Genomic DNA, 17,437 nt, shown 5'->3' on the forward strand with positions numbered 1-17,437 from the left:
ATTATTTGTAATGTACATGCAGAAGATTTTCTTGGGGTTTGTTTTTTTAGTGAGGGGGAAAAGGTATTGTCCCCTTTGTTCTTGCATTTTCTGGGTCCTGTGGCCTTTCACTCAGCAGGAAAGGACCTGCTTCTGGTGTTTTGGGTTCTCATTGCCAGTCCCACTTACAAAGGACTTGGGTATTCCTCATCAGTTTTCAAATCAGAGAGCTTTCCCAGGAATAGAAAACATTCTTGCATGCTGCTGTCTGCTGCTGTATAGATAAGGGTTGTGGTGTTGCTTCTCAGTGTGGGTTTTATGCTGCCTCTTCCATTTCATCTCTAGACTGATTTACACAAACAAAACACTTGAAAAGGATCCTTTCAATGTGATTCCTCTGCTTGGAAAGAGCAAAAGAGTGTTATTTTAAGAGTTAGGAAAAGAATCCAAAATGCTTTGTTTGGAATATGGAATTTTTAAAAAGCTTAATTATTTTTATTCCTTCAAAATAGCTGCCTTCTGTTGTGTGTGTGTTGCTGTGAATCACTGTCACACCCATCTGCAGCAGAGAGTAAACAGTGTGCTCCTCACTGAAAACCCAGCTGTGGGAACTGTGAGGTTTGTCCTCAGCTGTTTTGCAGCTGCTGTGTGCCAGCCTAAAATATAGTCTTAAAGCACTTAGTGCACTAAACACTTGAAACAGGTAGTCCCTAGGCCAAGCATCCAGAACCTCTCAGGCATGAGGGTCTGGGAACCTTCCAGGCCATGACTGTTTCCAGTTTTTCAGTTGATGGAAATTATTGCCTTGGCTTTTTTCCTGATGGTATTGCCCCCCAGGAAACCAACTGCTCTTTTCCATCCTTAAGACAAAGGGAGGATTTTGACAAAGCCAAAAAAAGTGTTAAAGGTTATTTTGCAGAGGGCAAGATATTCCTACACCAGCAATTTGGTTGCTAAGAGCAGAAGGATAGAAGCAGCTCACAGCAGCGGATTTTGTCATGGAACATAACTCTCTCCTCCTTTATCATTGTCATCCACAAAAATAACAGACCTTGTGGAGTTTGTGTCTACTTGGGACTCAGAGTTTTGGCTGCAGAGCATGGGGAGGGGGGAGCATCAGTCTGCAGTGTGGTTAGAAATGTAAGACAGGCTGTTTAGCAAATCTCTCTGTGGTTTAGTTTCTCCATCTATAGGAGAATTCTTTTTTTTATAGGGATGTTGAAATCTGTTTAAGATTTGTAAGGAAATAGAATTAGTGGAATTGGGAACTGTATAAGACTGGGAAATTGAATATCTGCCTAGTTGTTAGCTGAGAGATGACATCCTGTTCCCCATTAGTGTGTTGTGATGGATTGTGACATGGGAATTAAGCACCCAGGAGCCTCCTCTTCACTCTGCTCTCTAGAGGGAGAAGAAATGGAATCTCTGTGTAAGGTTGAGTCTGGCTCTGCTGTTGATGCGTTGCTGTTGAAGAAAAGCACAGCCCCTCACTATGAGAGACATTGAGGGGCCGGAGTGTGTCCAGGGAAGGTCAACGCAGCTGGGAAGGGCTGGAGCACAGGTCTGCTGAGGGAGCTGAGGGTGTTTAGCCTGAAGAAAAGGAGACTCAGCGGGACCTTAACACTCTCTACAACACCTGAAAGGAGGCTGTAGCCAGGTGGGGACTGGTCTCTTCTCCTGAGTGACAAGAGGATAGGTGGAAGCAGCCTCAACTTGTGCCAGGGGAGGTTTAGATTGGATTGTAGGAAAATGTCTTCATGGAAAGGGCTGCCCAAGGCAGTGGTGTATTCACCATTCCAGGAGGGATTTGAAAGATGTAGATATGCCACTTGTGGTGGGCTTGGCAGTGCTAGCTTAATGGTGGAACTGGATGATCTTAGAGGTCTTTTCCAACATAAATGATTCTATGATTCTCTGCTTAGGAAAGATTTTCTTTGACTGCATATTATACAGATAACCTCATGAATTTTTGTTAATGTCTCAGCGCTCAGCAGCTCTTTGGTTTGGCAGAGCCAAAGATTCAGAATTGCATCCTAAATGCAAAGATAAATCTAAAATAAAAGAAAATGATCAGCTGAAAAATAAAATTAATAAATTAAGTAGGAAATGTGGAAGTAAAGTGACAATTTTAATAGACTTTGGATCAAAGCAAAGTGCAGAGAAGAAAAGGCACATGTTGAAACCACATCATCCAACCTATTTTCAGTTCTGTAAAAAAAAAAAAATTGTTTTTTTAATGCACACTTTAAGAAAACCTGGCTAGCAGTAGAGAACTAAAGCCTTTTGGGTTCCATTAACTGACATTTTTTTTTCTATCATATTAAAAGCTGCTTATGTTGGTGTGTGATTTACAGAAATACCAGGCAGCACACACCATCTAGTTGGGCAAATATCAGTACATCAGATTCTAGCTTGGCTTAAAAGGACAGCTGTATTTCAGATACACTTGGTTGCATGAGCCCAACACGTTCCAAACAACCTTTCTTAGCCAACATGAATAGTTTGATTTCCCAGCAGTGTAACACAAATGGGTCGTTAGCTGCTGTAGAGGGCTGGAGTGTTTTAAGTTAAATCTGGAGCTGCCACTCTGTGTGGTTCCCGTGGGGCTGCAGAGTAATGTTGGTTGACAGACTTAATGCTTCCACTGCTGTGCTGGTGCCAGCTTCCCAGAAGAAGGGACATGCCAAGTCCCAAGGTGCAAACTGCTTTGTAGTGTGTGTTTTGCTGCTGTTTCTGGTGCTTGCTCTAATAAAAGCAGGCAGCAGGAATAGCTGGCTTTATTGTCACTGCCTTCTTAGTGTGTTTGGATTAAACTGTTCTCTGTCTCAACATTATTTTCTCTTTTTTTTTTTTTTTCTTTTCACATGCTTCAGTGATCTTCAGAGGCTTGGAGAGCTGCAGTCAGAACTGGCAGGGATGGCAGATTTCACTGCAACTTACCTTCAGTGTCAGCTGCTCCTCATCAAGGTTTGACTTCATCTGGGGTTTTTTTTGAGCTATTCTTCAAATATGCCCCCAGTCCATCACAGTGGCATGCTTTCATGTTTTGATGCTCATGCTGAAAAGTGATGTGTGATGAAAGAGCAGGTTCTGTGGATTTCTGATAATCCTGCTTCCCTCCTGCAGCAAATAATTTATGCAGTAACTTTGCCAATGCGGACCTCTGCTGCTGTACCTAGGGCTTATGCTGGTTCGCAAGCATTTTGTCATTGCAGAGTTTATTATCTGACAGAAACCACGCTGAGGGAAGCTGTGTTAGGAGAGTAACTTTTCCCCGCTGCTGGCTACTGGAATGGTTTTTGTTAGACTGCTGCCGTTTTTATAGAGGGTGATTTGCAGAGATAGCTTTATTGGCACCACTGCCAGAGGAGTTCTTAAGACTTGATATCAGTCTTGCTTTCTTTTATAGTGCTGAAATTATCTGTCTATTTAGTATTAGCAGGTTCAAGTGGCTACTTAGACACCATTGCAGTAGCCCTTTGCAAAAGTCCCTTTTCAAAGTAATCTTCTTGCTGTAAACAGGAACTAATTTTTTACTTCATAGAAAATCTTGAGCTGGAAAGGACCCTCTAGTTCCAACACCCCTGCTGTGGTCAGGGATTCCACTGGACTAGATTGCTCATGGCTGTAAGCTGGCAGTGGTATTTAAGTTAGTCCTTGGCATTCTTTGGTGTTTGAGTGTAACTTACACACATATAAAGCAAGAACTAAAGCAAGCAGCAAACAAGTTTCCAGAAGGGACTCAATGAAGTTTTGTTATGTAAAACCAAGGACGGATTTCAGTTGCTTTGCTAATGCATAGTCGCCAGTTGGCATGTCTCATGCCAGGCCTCAAATCCTTGGAATATATTTATCACCCAAAGGTATTTCAGATGAGCAGTGGTACAGTTCAGTACAATCCAGCTAAATCCAAAGTGAAATGTGCTTTGCAGGCAGAGGACTAGCATTTGGAGATAGCTTTGTTGCCCTTCTCCAGGGTTTGACTGGAATGAAACAGATGGTTTTGCATCTGGCAGAGGTGTGCTCTGTTTGGAAGAAGGGTGAAAGCTGCATCAGCCATTCTTGGCTTGAGCTGTAGAGCAGTCAAGAGATCAGTGATGCAGAGGAGTCACTAATATGCATGGAATAAAAAGTAACTGATAATATCAGGAATCACAGAATATCTTGGGTTGGAAGGGATTTTGAGAATCATCTAATTCCAGACCCCTTCTTACAGGCACAGATAACCTCCACTCATACAATACAGTTAAGAATTCTGAGAACCTGATGTGTCCAAGTAGTCCTTTTCATTAGATTTCTTTCCAGTTGCTTCTATTCCCAAAAGAAAAAAAGTTGCTGGGGGAAAAAGTATCTTAATTTCCTAGCCTCTCAAGCCACAAAAGGTTCCATACCTGTAAAGGCTCTACATACCCTGTGATTTTAGAGGTAGTTAACTGGGATTTATGGGCTAAAGGGTGGGTGATGGATACAGTCTGTATGTTCTTGAGCTTTGGCTACAGCCAGCCTTGTGCATAGCTGTGTGTAAGACAGGCAACTTCAAAAAGGAGGCAGTGGTATAAATCATCCACTCAAAGTTTCTACATTTTTTAAAAATATAAAGCAAAAAGCAAATAGGGTATGGTAGGCAGTTGAGGGTTTTTTATTGGTTTTATTTGTTTGTTTGGGTTTTTTTGTTTTGTTTTTAATACCAATATCAGCAGCTGAATTAGACACAATATTCATAATAACTCCAAGATTTTGGTGGAGTGCAGGAAAGTTCAGAAATTTGGCTGTGGAGGTAAGTGTGTTTCTGGGGACAGTTGTTTTTATTCCCACTTTTTGCCTTCTCTCTGAGATTACCCTGATCTTGGTCTCAGGGGGTTGATAACAAGTGGCCTGTTGGTTTTCTTTATGAAGTACAAGGAGTTTGGTCTGACGAGTCTCTCATTCACAACTTTGTCAATATTATTCTCAATTTCCTTTATATTTTCTAGTTTTATAGGTATCTCTGTTTCTTTACAGAACAATGTATATTTTGGAGGCCTTGATTCCCTGTGTTGTATTTAAAAGCACAAGAGAAAGCTTTGACATGCTTTTTCAACCAAATGTTTTGACTGAATTGGATATTTATCATCATTTCATGTGTTTTTTTTTTTCTTGTAGGCCTTGCAGGAGAAGTTGTGGAATGTGGCAGCTCCCCTGTACCTGAAACAGAATGCATTGGCATCTGCTGCAGCAAAACAGGTGAGATGGAAGCAGTTGAACCTGCACAGAGGCCAGTCCTTGGCTAGGAGTCTTTTGTTGGCCATGGAACAATTACACACTTCTGACCTTCCACTGCTGTAGACTGTCCAAGTAAATCTTAATCCCCCAAACTGAGATCATTTCTCTTCTCTTCAAAAGATGAGTGGGGAGGGAGGGAAGTTCATGACTGCTGTAAAAAGGCAAATATCACACTCGTCTTCCAGAAGAGTAAGAAAGAAGATCCAGAAAACCGTGGGCTGCTTGTCCTTGCCTCTTCCCTGGGGAAGGTTATGCACCAAATACTTACAAAAGCTGTTCCTAAATAAGATCAACAAAGCTACTTGGAACAGCCAGAATGCATTTCTCAAGAATAAATTATGGCTGACTACCACCAGAGCTCTGTATGGTGAGGGGACTGGTGCTGTGAACAAGGGGAGGACAATGGAAGTTGCACAGCTTGGATACAGTCTCCCATAATTTCTTTTTCACCAGACTTGCAGGATTGTGGCTGAATAAACAGGTGGTAAGGGTCCTGCAAATTGAGGAACCAGCTGATGTGCTGGAGGGCATGGCTGCTGGTCTGGACAGGCTGGGTAACTGGGATGACAGGAACATCATCGTGTTCAGTACATTGAATATGAGGCATTGCAGGAGGCCAACTGCATCTGGGATGACTTGGTTTGGGAAATGATCCAGCTCTGGGGAGATGCCATCTGGAGGGCTGTGTCATGTGTTGGCCTCCCCAGTAGAAGGAAGAGGCTGACAAACGGGCAAGTTCAGCAGAGGGCCACCAGTGTAGTCAGGGCTTTCAGCACATTACCTGCAAGGAAAGGCTGAGGGAGCTGGAATTGTCCAGCCTGGAAAGAGCAGACTTCAGGATGGATTTACTTCTGTCTAGCACTGTATCATTACAGGATATAAACGAGACAGAGCCAGACTACTCTGGACAAGAGGCAGTTGGCAAATGATGGGAAATTTTGATCAGCTATTAAGGGAAAATTTCCTGTAAGGATGGTTAAGTACTGTTGCCCAGAGAGGTGAGGGGAATCTCTGTTGTTGGAAGCAATTTGATGTGGCCCCGAGTTACTGGATCTAATGAGACCTGCTCTGGGCAGGGAGCCAGGCTAGATGGCATCTGGAGATCCCATCCAATCTGAGTTATTCTGATTCTGGGATGTATAAATTCTCAGATCCTGGAAAAACTGAAGCTGAGCCTTAAAAGTAAAGAAGCAAGCAAGGTATTCAATAGTCTGGTAACAAATCTAGGGTAAAAGCACGTTCATGGATCTGTTGGGAAACTCTGCTGATATTGAGTCTTCAGATAATTAAGATGTGATAGGTACTGCTGTGCATCAAAGCCTTCTCTGTTGTTGATGAGTAGAAACAAAAGCCATCCAGCTTTTGAAATCTTCTCTGAGTGAAATGTTTGTCTTGGGTGCCCTCTTGAGTAGCATGTGGATGTCCTGGAAAATGTTTTCTGTTATGATGGTGAATGTAGGTCACTTGCTATCAATGCAAGGTGAGGGAGTATTCCCTGTTAAATAACTTGAAAGTTCTTTGGCATCTGCACAGTCATACTGAACTCAACTGTATTAATTTGAGCACTTCCTCTTGCTTCATATGCTCCTTGGTATGACATAAAAATACCAGAATGTGGTGATGATGGTTGTACCAGGGCTTATCAGTCTGTTGGTTTTTCATCCCTGTGGCGTCTGTCTGGCAGATCTTGGAAGAAACTTACAAAATGGAGTTCATGTACAGTGGAGTGGAAAGTAGACAAGTGGTCATTATTCACCACATGAGACTGCAAGCGAAGGCCTTGCAGCTGATAGTGACTGCCCGCACCACCAGAGGGTAAGCATGACCTGACACAGGGAGTTTCTTAGGGTTAGCTCTAAGATTACTGTCCTTAAGCTTTGTTTAAAATCCAGCAAGGATAAATTAGACACATAACAAGGCAGCGTGCCAATAACCATTTGCTAGAATAACTCAGAACAAAGAACCTTCTTTTGCCTTTGATACAGCTGTATAGGGACACTATCCTGAATTAGATGGCAAAACTATTGGGAAGATGGGTGTTAGGGGTTGAGTTCTCTCATTTATGAACATCCAAATAGGTTAAAAACATTGCAGAGTTGATATTTGGGATCTTTTTAAATGAAGAAAAAAGTCGTGTATCAAAAGAATGCACCAAACATGTTTGCTTCATTAAGTATTGGTTGCTGAATTTTTAGCGTCAGGAAAGTATTGTCCTCCTGACTGATCTGCAACTGCTGTGTGTGACTCAGACAGAAACTGCTCCTGTGCAGGCTTAGGTACAAGAGAGGCTCTGAGTGGTTTGTTTTGGCTGCTGAAGTTAAAGAAGTGACACATGGTTGTAGAATGAGAACTCCAGCTAGTGGAATTAGAGCAAATTAGTTACTGCCCTAGTTTACTTCTGTTTCAGGTTTGTTGCCATCAATTTACTGTTACCATGGAGGTCCATAATATATTTGCCTTTTAACCACTTAGAGGAGGAAAATGAGTATTTTCTAACAGTAGCTTTGGGAACTTAATCAGTGCCTTATGCAGATGGGGGTTTTTATGTGAGAAGGGGATATAGATAAGTGAGGAATACTTTTTTTTGGTTCAAAAACGGTAAGATTTTCCCATTTTTAGGAGGTTCAGTGGGATTCCAAGCCACCTAAATGTGTATAGCCATAGAGCCATTTTTCTTTCTTTAAAAGTAAACCAAGGAATATTATTTTCATTACAGAGTGGAACCTCTTTTTGGGATGTGTGAAAAATTCCTCCAAGAAGTGGATTCCTTTCAGAGGTGACAAACTCCATTGCTCCTACACTTTGTATTAGAAAGTCCTACCAGCATTGTCATCAGGGGATACTCACTTTGTTTTTCATCTCTTCACATCTCCCTTCTCTGCTGTCCTACATTGGGAACTGTCATGGGATAATAATAAAGCAAGAAGAACCTTTGTAGTTAAAGTCCTTAACATCGGGATATTATGCTGGTACTTCAGAAACATGTGCTCTGAATTAATTTTTTATAGAATAGCTGATTTTTTCCTTGTCTTCATAAGGATTTATCTACTTTGAGTAGATGCTGTTTTGATAAATACTTTTTTTTTCTGTCTCCTGGAGTTCTGAGAGTGTTTTGACCTTTCAAAGACTTTCAAAGATTAATAAAAAAGCAGATTACCCTTGATGTACTCAACATGTGACAAAAAGACAAGAATTCTGCAGTATCTTTCCTGGCTCTGTCTGCTGCTTTTTCCACCTCTTAGTACTCAACTTTATTCCAGGGAGAATAGATTTATTAAGTGTCAATTTGATGATCAGATTGATTCTAGTGAAAGGTGTCCCTGCCCATGGCAGGGCTGTGGAACCAGGTAATCTTTGAGGTCCCTTCCAAACCCAAACCATTCTCTGGTTCTGATTCTGTGAAATAGTGATGAATTCTGCAGATCCTGAGACTCAGTGCAAGGAAAAGGTACACATGAAATGAAGAGTTCTATCCTCCAGCTCCAGCTGGGCTTTAGGGTAGGACAGATTTGGTCCTGTTTTCTTATCAGTTAACCAGCCACAACTACCAAGCGTATAATAAATGTGAATTTAGTCAGAATACAAATAAAACTCTGCTCAGCCAGCTAAAGATACTTGTATCTCTGGCTAGCTGTCCAATTCCCTGCTGAGTCATAAAATCATAGAATCACAGAATCATGGTTTAGGTTGGAAGGTACCTTAAAGACAGTCTTGTTCCATGTCCCCTCCCATGGGCAGAGACACCTTCCACTAGACCAGAACTCCATCCAGCCTGGCCTTAAACACTTCCAGGGATGGGGCTTCCACAGCTTCTCTGGGCAATCTGTGCCAGTGCCTCACCATGCTCACAGTGAAGAATCTCCTCCTAAAATTGAATCTAAACCTTCAAAACAATTCTCATTTGTCCTGTCATGATCTGCCTGTGTAAAGTCTTCTTTATAAGCCCCTTCTAAGAACTGAAAATTGGCAATGAGGTATCCCTGCAGCCTTCCTTCTCCAGGCTGAACACTCCCAACTCTCTCAGCCTGTCCTCATAACAGAGGTGTTCCAGCCATCTCAGCATCTTCATGGCCTCCTCTGTTCTTCTTACACTGTGAACTCCACAACTGGGCACAGTACTCCAGGTGGGATCTCATGAGGGCAAAGAAGAGGGGGAGAATCCCCTCCTTTGACCTGCTGCCCACACCACACAGCTCTTGAAGTTGTCAGTTTGAGCACAAGGCACAGTCCCAGCACAAGCAGCCAAAGTCATCTCTTATGGATGAGACAGACCAGAAGAGGAAGGCAGCTATCTAATTCTGTCATTATAACTAAATATAAGGATTAAGTAGCTTGACTAAAAATAACAATACTGTGGGAAAAGTTGAAAAAAATTTTATTTTTAATCTATTCTTGACACAGGTGTTTTATCTCTGAGCTCCCACATATGCAAGGCAGTTTTGTAGATAAATTGCTGGACTTAATGCCCAGACTTGTGACGTCCAAGCCCTCAGAAGTGGTCAAGATTCTTCAGACAACACTGCGGCAAAGTACCTTCCTCCACCTTCCTCTTCCAGAGCAGGTTGGTTTAACAGAAAATTAAAAAGCAATATCCTTGTGGACTGTCTTGGCATCTGACTACTTTCTAATATACAACAAACTTTTAGAATTCAGGGTCTTGTCAGACACAACTCTTACTCATTTCTTGTTTGTCTTCTTATCTAGCATCCTCAGGACTACTGCTGAAACATGAAAAACTTAGTAATTCCTGGCAATATTAAAAAAAAAATCCAGAGTTTATGCGCGTCTCTGTTAAGAACAGTAGTATTTGTGATTTTTTTTTTTCTTTCCTCTTTTCCCCACCTTGTGATTTTTGCCAATCACTTTGTCCCTAACAGCTCCATAGAGCCACTGCAAATATCATTGAGCCTACTGGTGAATCTGATAATCCCCTGAGGTTTACATCAGGATTGGTTGTGGCACTGGATGTTGATGCAACTCTGGAACATGTGCAGGATCCCCAAGGAACTGTTAAAGTTCAGGTAAGCAGTCATTTGACATCTATGCAGACAAGAGAGAGTTTCTTTAAGGATGTCAATACTTCTAGATTGCAAATAATGATACATTTTGTTAGTAACAATGCTGGGTTTCTGTGTTTTGACCAGTCATTCAGAAAGTGGTTTGTCTGTAGTGCACTGACAGTTGACTTGGGTGCAGTTCTGAGAGTTTGCTTTGAGCACTTGGATGTCGTTCCGTGCTTCCATGTGCACTGTGCATGTTATGGACATGAACACCAGTAAATGCTGGTAAGCTTCCAGCTGGTCTAGTGGAAGGAGAAGAGGCAAAAGTTGTTCTGAGTGGCACAAAAATACGCAGACTCTTCACTCTCTGTATTTCCAGCTTTTCTTCCTACTGCTGAATCACTAGTTTTTGGTGCAGCTGAGGAGGTAGGAGTGGTAGGATGCAAGTAAAATATGCAGCATCACAGTGTAACAAAGAAACAAAAACCTCAGTTACAATGCAGTGGAAGAAGCTGATGTCAGTGTGGCCTTTTTTCCACCTGTGCTGTGGGTTTGAATGGCAGCATGTGGCTGTTATACCCAGGGCAGCTGAACTCCTGGCTCCAAGCTAAATCCCACTTGTCTTGCCTTGCTAACTCAGACAGTAAACAGCCAAGTAATGCACTGTTCCCTGTGCAGTTGTCATTCCTTTGTTGGTTTTTTTTTTCCCTCTTTTTCTTGTTCCACTCTAGGTGTTGTATCCAGATGGACAAGCACAGCTAATCCATCCTAAACCAGCTGACTTCCGAAATCCCGGCCCTGGGAGGCACAGGCTGATAACTCAGGTTTACCTCTCTCACACAGCCTGGACAGGTAATGTTAATAACACAAGTTAACGTGGCTGTGTGGCTGCACAAGTTACATACCCACAGTCTGGGGCGCTCTGAGGATCCTGGAGTCTGCACCTGTGGTTGGTGCTGCCCTTGGTGTGGATCAGGCCTTTGAGCAGTTACAGCTCCCTGTTTACCAGGCACTGCTGCTCTGTAAGGAAATAGAGGGGCTGCTGTTTTGGGAGAGCCCTGGGAGCCTTCATGTGAGAGCTGTGTTCAAGGTGAGGTCACCACTCATGTGCAGAGCAAAGTCAGCTCTCAGAGCCAGGTCTGCATCCTCAGATAAAGGCAAAGGATCACGGGAAATGGACTCCTTGTAAGTCATTGTTTCAGGTCTCACAGGTATCTGAGCACGGCAGGGAACAGTTCAGCAGTACAATTTCATTGCTGATTCAACTTCCACCCTTTTAATGCCCTAAAGACTCCCCCTTTAGTTCTGATGGTGATGTGACTCCAGCATTCGCCTTCAGTCTCAGCTGCTGCTCACACTTCCCCATGGAAGCACTTCAGTAATTGGCTTGTGCACTTCAAACAACAAAAGCAGAGTGTACTTCATTCACAGCTCCCTTTTGCTGTTTTCTTTTAATCCCTTCGCCTTTATTCAAATGTGGGGATTTCCTCTGAGAGGTTTTTTTTCTGAGCAGTTTTTCATTGGATTTGTTGATCTTTTTAACCAACAGAATTTTGTTTATTGCTGTGTTCCTTCACATACCCTTGTTTTTATATATTACTCCCATGGTGTACTCACTCATCCTGCTCTCTTAGTTTTGTTTTGGAGAAGAAAACATGGTACTGTTTCTAGGACTGGAAGTATCTGGGTTTAAGTGTTGATGCTATTACTTTACCAGAGAGAGCTGAAGTCCTTATTTCTACTTCTGAGGTGTTCACTGGAAGGACATTTTAAGCATGGCCCTGAGGGATTCTGTTCTGGTGTCTCCTCTAGGCATTATTTTAATCATTAATTCTGACATTGGCACTTAGGCATGTAAAACAGGGGGAAGACACTGAGCTGGGAGGGGCTTGGGAAACAGAATTGCCTTGAAATTCAAGACAATAAAACTTGTTAAAGGCCAGTAGAAAGAGTGTGCTAGGGGATGAGAATGCCCAAGTGCAAAGCACTGATTAACTGCCAGGTGTAGAGCAGAAGTGAAAGAGGTGACTGCAGGCTGCAAATAAAGAGTTGGTGGACTGAAGAAAAGGTGAGCTCAGGGAGGTGCTGGCTGAAGCCTGGAGTGACTGTGCAAAAGTTATTTTTTGTGTTCTGTCTGGTGCTGATGATGTCTCAGCTGGAGACCCCTGCAGTTCTAAATGTGGCATCTTAAAATCCTGTGGGTTTCAGCAGGTTTCATTTAGGTGTCATTAATGTGGTCCTGTTATGGGATATCCCTGGTATACAGTTAAGTCCTGCACACCACCTGGTGCTCACTCCCCAGCGGGAGGACCGGTAGAGGATCAGAAGGGCAATGTGAGAAAACTCAGGGGTATTACACTGTACAGCAATAGCTACAACATCCCTGTGTTATTGACACTATTTTGGTCACAAATCCAAAACAAGGCATCATGCAAGCTACTATGAAGGAAAATTAACTTTATCCCAGCCCAAACCAGTACAGTCCATAAAGAAAACCTAAATAAATCTGGGTTTCAGTCTAGAAAGGAGAATTTTGTTGTGTATGTAAGTCCAGGGTAATACTGTGTATACTGAAACCCCTGTACTGGTCTGACCACTGTGAGAAGAGTAAATTGAAATTATCCTATGGACAGTATTAGGGACCTTGCTCTGCACAGCTGCATAGTTGGTGAAAGAGAGGAAGAGGCTGTCTGGCATGCGAAAACTTCCAACAAAAGAGAATCTTCAAGTAATCTCCTGTGCCACAAGTGTTGCCAGATGTCATCTGGACTGATCCTGACATAAATACAGTGAGCAGGGCCTGCTAGGTCTTTGGGGGTTTTAATGTTTATTATTTCATTGAAGTTACTTTCCAGCAGTTATTTTATAAAATTGCAAGTTAGTGGTAAGATTTAAGTGACGACAGAGAGGGGGATAAACCTAGAAAAGTCCTTAGTTCTGTTGTGCCAAAGGCTTGTTTTCAGACACTAAACTGGATTCTGGTCACTCCAGAACAGCTCTGTGTATACCCACCATAGGTGAAATTAAAATTCATTTGATGTTGATTGTTCACTGCAATGACAATCACCTTTGGATTGTTCTATTTTTTTTCTCTGCAGAGCCATGTCAGATTGAAGTGCGATTGCTGCTGGCTTACAACTCCAACAGGAGCAAAGCATCTACCAGAGTTCCTAAATCTACCTGGAGTGAGAGCTTGGAGGCTCTCCCACCCTCTGAAAATGGCATAGAGGGGACCATTCCCTTCAGCAAACCTGTCAAGGTGTATATAATGCCCAAACCTGCCAGGCGGTGAAGGCTGGCACTGAAAAACCTCTTTATGGGGTTTGTTGTGTCCAAGACAGCAAATCAAGCCAAAACAGCCTGTACTTGCCTAAAGGGAGTCAAAATAAAGCTGCTGAAAAACAGGTCTCTTAAGCAGCAGGCAAATACAGGAGTTACTCAGCTGGTTAGGAGTGGTTTCAGGAAAATGCAGGTTTTTCTATATTGACCCAACAGAAACAGAACAGTTCACAATCAGCATTCCAGTAGTAATTTCATTGGGCTGTACCTTCAGTTTTTATCTATTGAAAGTCTTTCTCCAAGGCCTCTAGGTTTTCTGCTATGTATTTACTATGTAAATGCTTGAGCACATAAATCAATGTTATTTTTACAGAACTCTGAAGTGAAGCTGAGGAGTTCAGCGTTTTGTGTGGGATTGTTGGTTTGTTTCTGGGGTTTTCTGGGTTTGGTTGTTCTGGTTTTGGGGTTTTGGGTTTGGCTTTTTTGGTTGGTTTTTTTTTGTTGTTGGTGGGGTTTTTTTGTTTGTTTGGTGGGTTTTTTTGTGGTTTTTTTTGTTTGTTTGTTTTTTGTTTGGGTTTTTTTGTTTTGTTTGGTTTTAGGTTTTGGGGTTTTTTTGCATGTCTAAAACTTGTATTTGTGCACTGGTACTTAATTTCTTAACAGAAAAAATAATATTCTAAAAAGTACTGTTGTTTTCGTATGGGAACAGCACCTAGGAAGGAAATTTCCAATTGCTGTTCTACATCCTCTACAGCTGTACTGAAGCTGGTCCAGCTCTGGGGAGGGCACAGGTGCAGGGGCAGGAGGAACCCCTTTGTGCAGGTGGCAGAACTTCAGTCAGCAGGGCGTGGAGTTTAACTGGGCTACAGCAACAAAGCAGTTTGTCTCCTGTTGCACCTTTGTGCAGCTTGAGGAGCAGTTGGAAAATTAAGTGTGATTAAGTACCAGTTGGAAAATTCCTAACCACAACCCACTAAGTTTTAAAGGATCTGTTTCTATGTGATGATCCTGGCCTGAACCAGTCTTAGTGGGATGTGAAAATCTATGATTTTCAGTTTACCAGCACTTTGGGCACTCAGAGTCTTTCTTGTCAGTTGAAGTAGCCAAACACCCTCTGTTCAACAGCAGTTGGGCAGCTGGTCAGTGTTCCCCTCTGGAGATGAGCTGGGAGTACAGAGGGACAAGCATTTAGTTAAAACTTGATCCATCTGGCATTCCTGTCAGGAATTGTGTCTGTGCATTGCTTCTGTGTGCCAGGCTTAGTGGACTGAGTAACCTCCTATGATTTGTAGCAATCCTTTGGTAGGATTTTTTTAGGAGGACCTAATGTGTGAAACATTCTAGTGCAGCAGCCAAATGCTGCCTGTGTTCATGAACCAGTGGGCTTTTTTTCTTTTTAAAAAAGGTGTATTTTTAGCAAACAAACAAAACAGTGAAGAAATACTTTCCAGTTGTATTTAGTGTAAATAACCCCTTACATGCTTTCCTACAATAAAATTGGAAAACTCATGCTATTCTGTTTCTTTTTTTATAATATGAGTGAACATGAATGCCTGCATGGTCCTTGGCTAATAAGATCACTGCATGTTTTTTGTGATTTAAATTTTTTAGCACTGGTGAATTGTAGCCCAAAGGCTCATAATCCTAAAAATTTGCTGCTGCTTTAGGTATCCTTAAATTAAATTTACTTTCTTAGTGCTTCTGCTCTTACAAACTGTTTATTGGTGTTTCACCTTTAGGGCACTGCTTTGAAAATTGCCTGCCCATCTGACAGCTGAGTTGTTATTGTCTGACTTGTCTTTGGCATCCTCAGTTCAGTTCCCAGCAGACAGGGTTGATGTGTCTCTCATTAGGAGGCTCTGTCTGGGCAGATATTTGACAAGTTGAGTGAGCTCATTACAGACTTTTTCCTTTTTCTTCCTCTCATTTTTGCACTTCACCAGTATTTTGTGCAGTTTGTCATCTCAGTAGTGTTTCTAATTTAGATGGTGTCCATAGGCTCCAGACCACAATGGATGCTGTGGTAGGCACAGCAGATATTTTCAATATCAAAATTTAGGCATCTTTGTCTCTTTTGCTAAGTACTGGATCAAATTTCTACTGTTTTGTTCCCCTCCCACTGTCCTTGATCCCTGTCCATACAACATACCAGGCAAAGAGTGAGTGCCTTCCGTATTGCTGCTGAGAATCAGATACTGCAGGGCTGTGGAAAAGTTCTTCCATCTGTAATTTCAGGATGCCTAAAACCAGCTGAAAATGTAAGGCTGCTATGAACATTTCCAGTCTGCTAATGAGAGCATTCTGCATTTGGCTTCTCTTCTGTAGATTTTTCTCTGATTCCTGGTTTGGATCATGGAAGAAATCACAGCTTTTCCTTTCCTCCTTCAGTTTCACCTGTGGAAGCAGATGACATCATCCAATCTAAGCCTTCCCTCTCTCAGGCTGAAGCCCCCCTGCCTTGTCCTATCAATTCATGCCCTTTTCAAAAGTCCCCCTCCAGCTCTCTTGTAGCCCCTTCAGGTAATGGAAGGAGCTCTCAGGTTTCACCAGAGCCATCTCTTCTCCAGGCTGGACAAGCCCAACTCTCTCAGCCTGTTTCCACAGCAGAGGTGCTCCAGCCCTTTCAGCATTTTCATGGTCTCCCCTGGACTTACATGTTGGCATCCTTATGTTGGGAGCCCCAGAGCTGGATGTAGCACTGCAGGTGGGGTCTGACCAGGGTGGAACAGGGGAGAATCCCCTCCCTTGCCTGCTGCTCACATGCAGCCCAGAAAGGCAGAGCAGCCCTTTGAGCTGCCAGGGCACGTTGTTGAGTCATGCTGAGCTGCTCACCCACCAACTCCCCCAAGGTGTTGCCCCTCAGAGCTGCTCTCAATCCATTCACCCAGCCTGCATATGTGTATGGGACTGCCCATTTCACACCATGGTCCAACATATGGGGAATTGGAAAAGAAATTGGTATAAAAAGCAGGGGTTATTGTAGTTGTTGAAATCCAGATGTTGACTTTTTGTTCCCATCCTCAGATTTGAGACATTAAGGTTTTTCTGCTCTCAAAAATATCAGAGTTCATGCTCTTTGTGTTGTCTCAGAGGCATTCATGCCATTCACCTGTTGTCCTTTAATTCTGGATAATTGTTGGGCTTCTGCACTGCAATAGCCTATAAGATGATTGATCTCGGAATGAAAATAAAAACAAAGGGCTCTAATCATGCACAAAGATAATTTGAAAGATAATTTGTATCTTTCATCTCTGTTAAAGGGGGAACAGAGGACTTCAGATGACAGTCACCCAAGTATGGGGAGTTTCTGTTCTCCCAGATGGTTCCAAGTGTAGGAACAGTGTGCCAGTACAGCTGCAGCCACAGGGAGATGTAGCAATCTACAAAGGAAGGAAGGGCAAAAAATTTGCTAAGAACCAACGATGTTCAAATACCCCTCACCTCTGCATTGTACCTGCTAGTTAGATGGAAGCAAGAGGGAAAAGAAGCTGGCAGAGCAAGGAGAATGCTGACCTCATGTGAAAGAGGGGCAGCTCAGTGTTTTGAAAATGTGTTATCCTATTTACCATTAACTTTCTGGATTTAATTTAAATAAGGCATCTGTGTATGTGGGAAATGCAGCTTTGAATGCTTTCAGTGGGAAATTCATATCCAGATTGTTGAAGTCCAGTGAAATTCATTATGCAAATTTGGAAGTAAATAATTCAATTACTGAGTCAAGAGCTCATAAAACAATACATAAGTGTATTGGGAACAAAGTTGAACCTTATGAGACATTAACTCAGACCTGGTGTGGCTTTTACTTATTTTAAAAAGATAAGGACAAAAAGAAAAAGTAAATGGGCAGGGACACTCACTGCAAAAAGTAGAAAGCAAGTTCCTGGGAAGATGAATGAACAGGGTCTGCATTTAAATCA

At 42.4% G+C, this 17,437-nt stretch overlaps 1 protein-coding gene across 3 annotated transcripts in view; it reads left to right on the forward strand.

Annotated features, from left to right (window-relative positions):
• The window catches only part of INTS4 (integrator complex subunit 4), a 32,484-nt gene extending 17,455 nt beyond the window's left edge, over positions 1-15,029 (forward strand). For all 3 annotated transcript variants that reach the window (XM_064409750.1, XM_064409751.1, XM_064409752.1), the window contains exons 16-23: positions 2,853-2,946; positions 5,122-5,202; positions 6,926-7,056; positions 7,958-8,017; positions 9,643-9,802; positions 10,119-10,262; positions 10,973-11,093; positions 13,340-15,029. In XM_064409750.1, coding sequence (XP_064265820.1) covers positions 2,853-2,946; positions 5,122-5,202; positions 6,926-7,056; positions 7,958-8,017; positions 9,643-9,802; positions 10,119-10,262; positions 10,973-11,093; positions 13,340-13,533 — 985 coding nt within the window. In that variant the 3' untranslated portion in view covers positions 13,534-15,029. The remainder of the gene's footprint in view (positions 1-2,852; positions 2,947-5,121; positions 5,203-6,925; positions 7,057-7,957; positions 8,018-9,642; positions 9,803-10,118; positions 10,263-10,972; positions 11,094-13,339) is intronic.
• The last annotated feature ends 2,408 nt before the right edge of the window (positions 15,030-17,437 follow it).

Source organism: Passer domesticus, chromosome 2, assembly GCF_036417665.1.
Source record: "Passer domesticus isolate bPasDom1 chromosome 2, bPasDom1.hap1, whole genome shotgun sequence".
Classification (NCBI taxonomy): Eukaryota; Metazoa; Chordata; class Aves; order Passeriformes; family Passeridae; genus Passer; species Passer domesticus.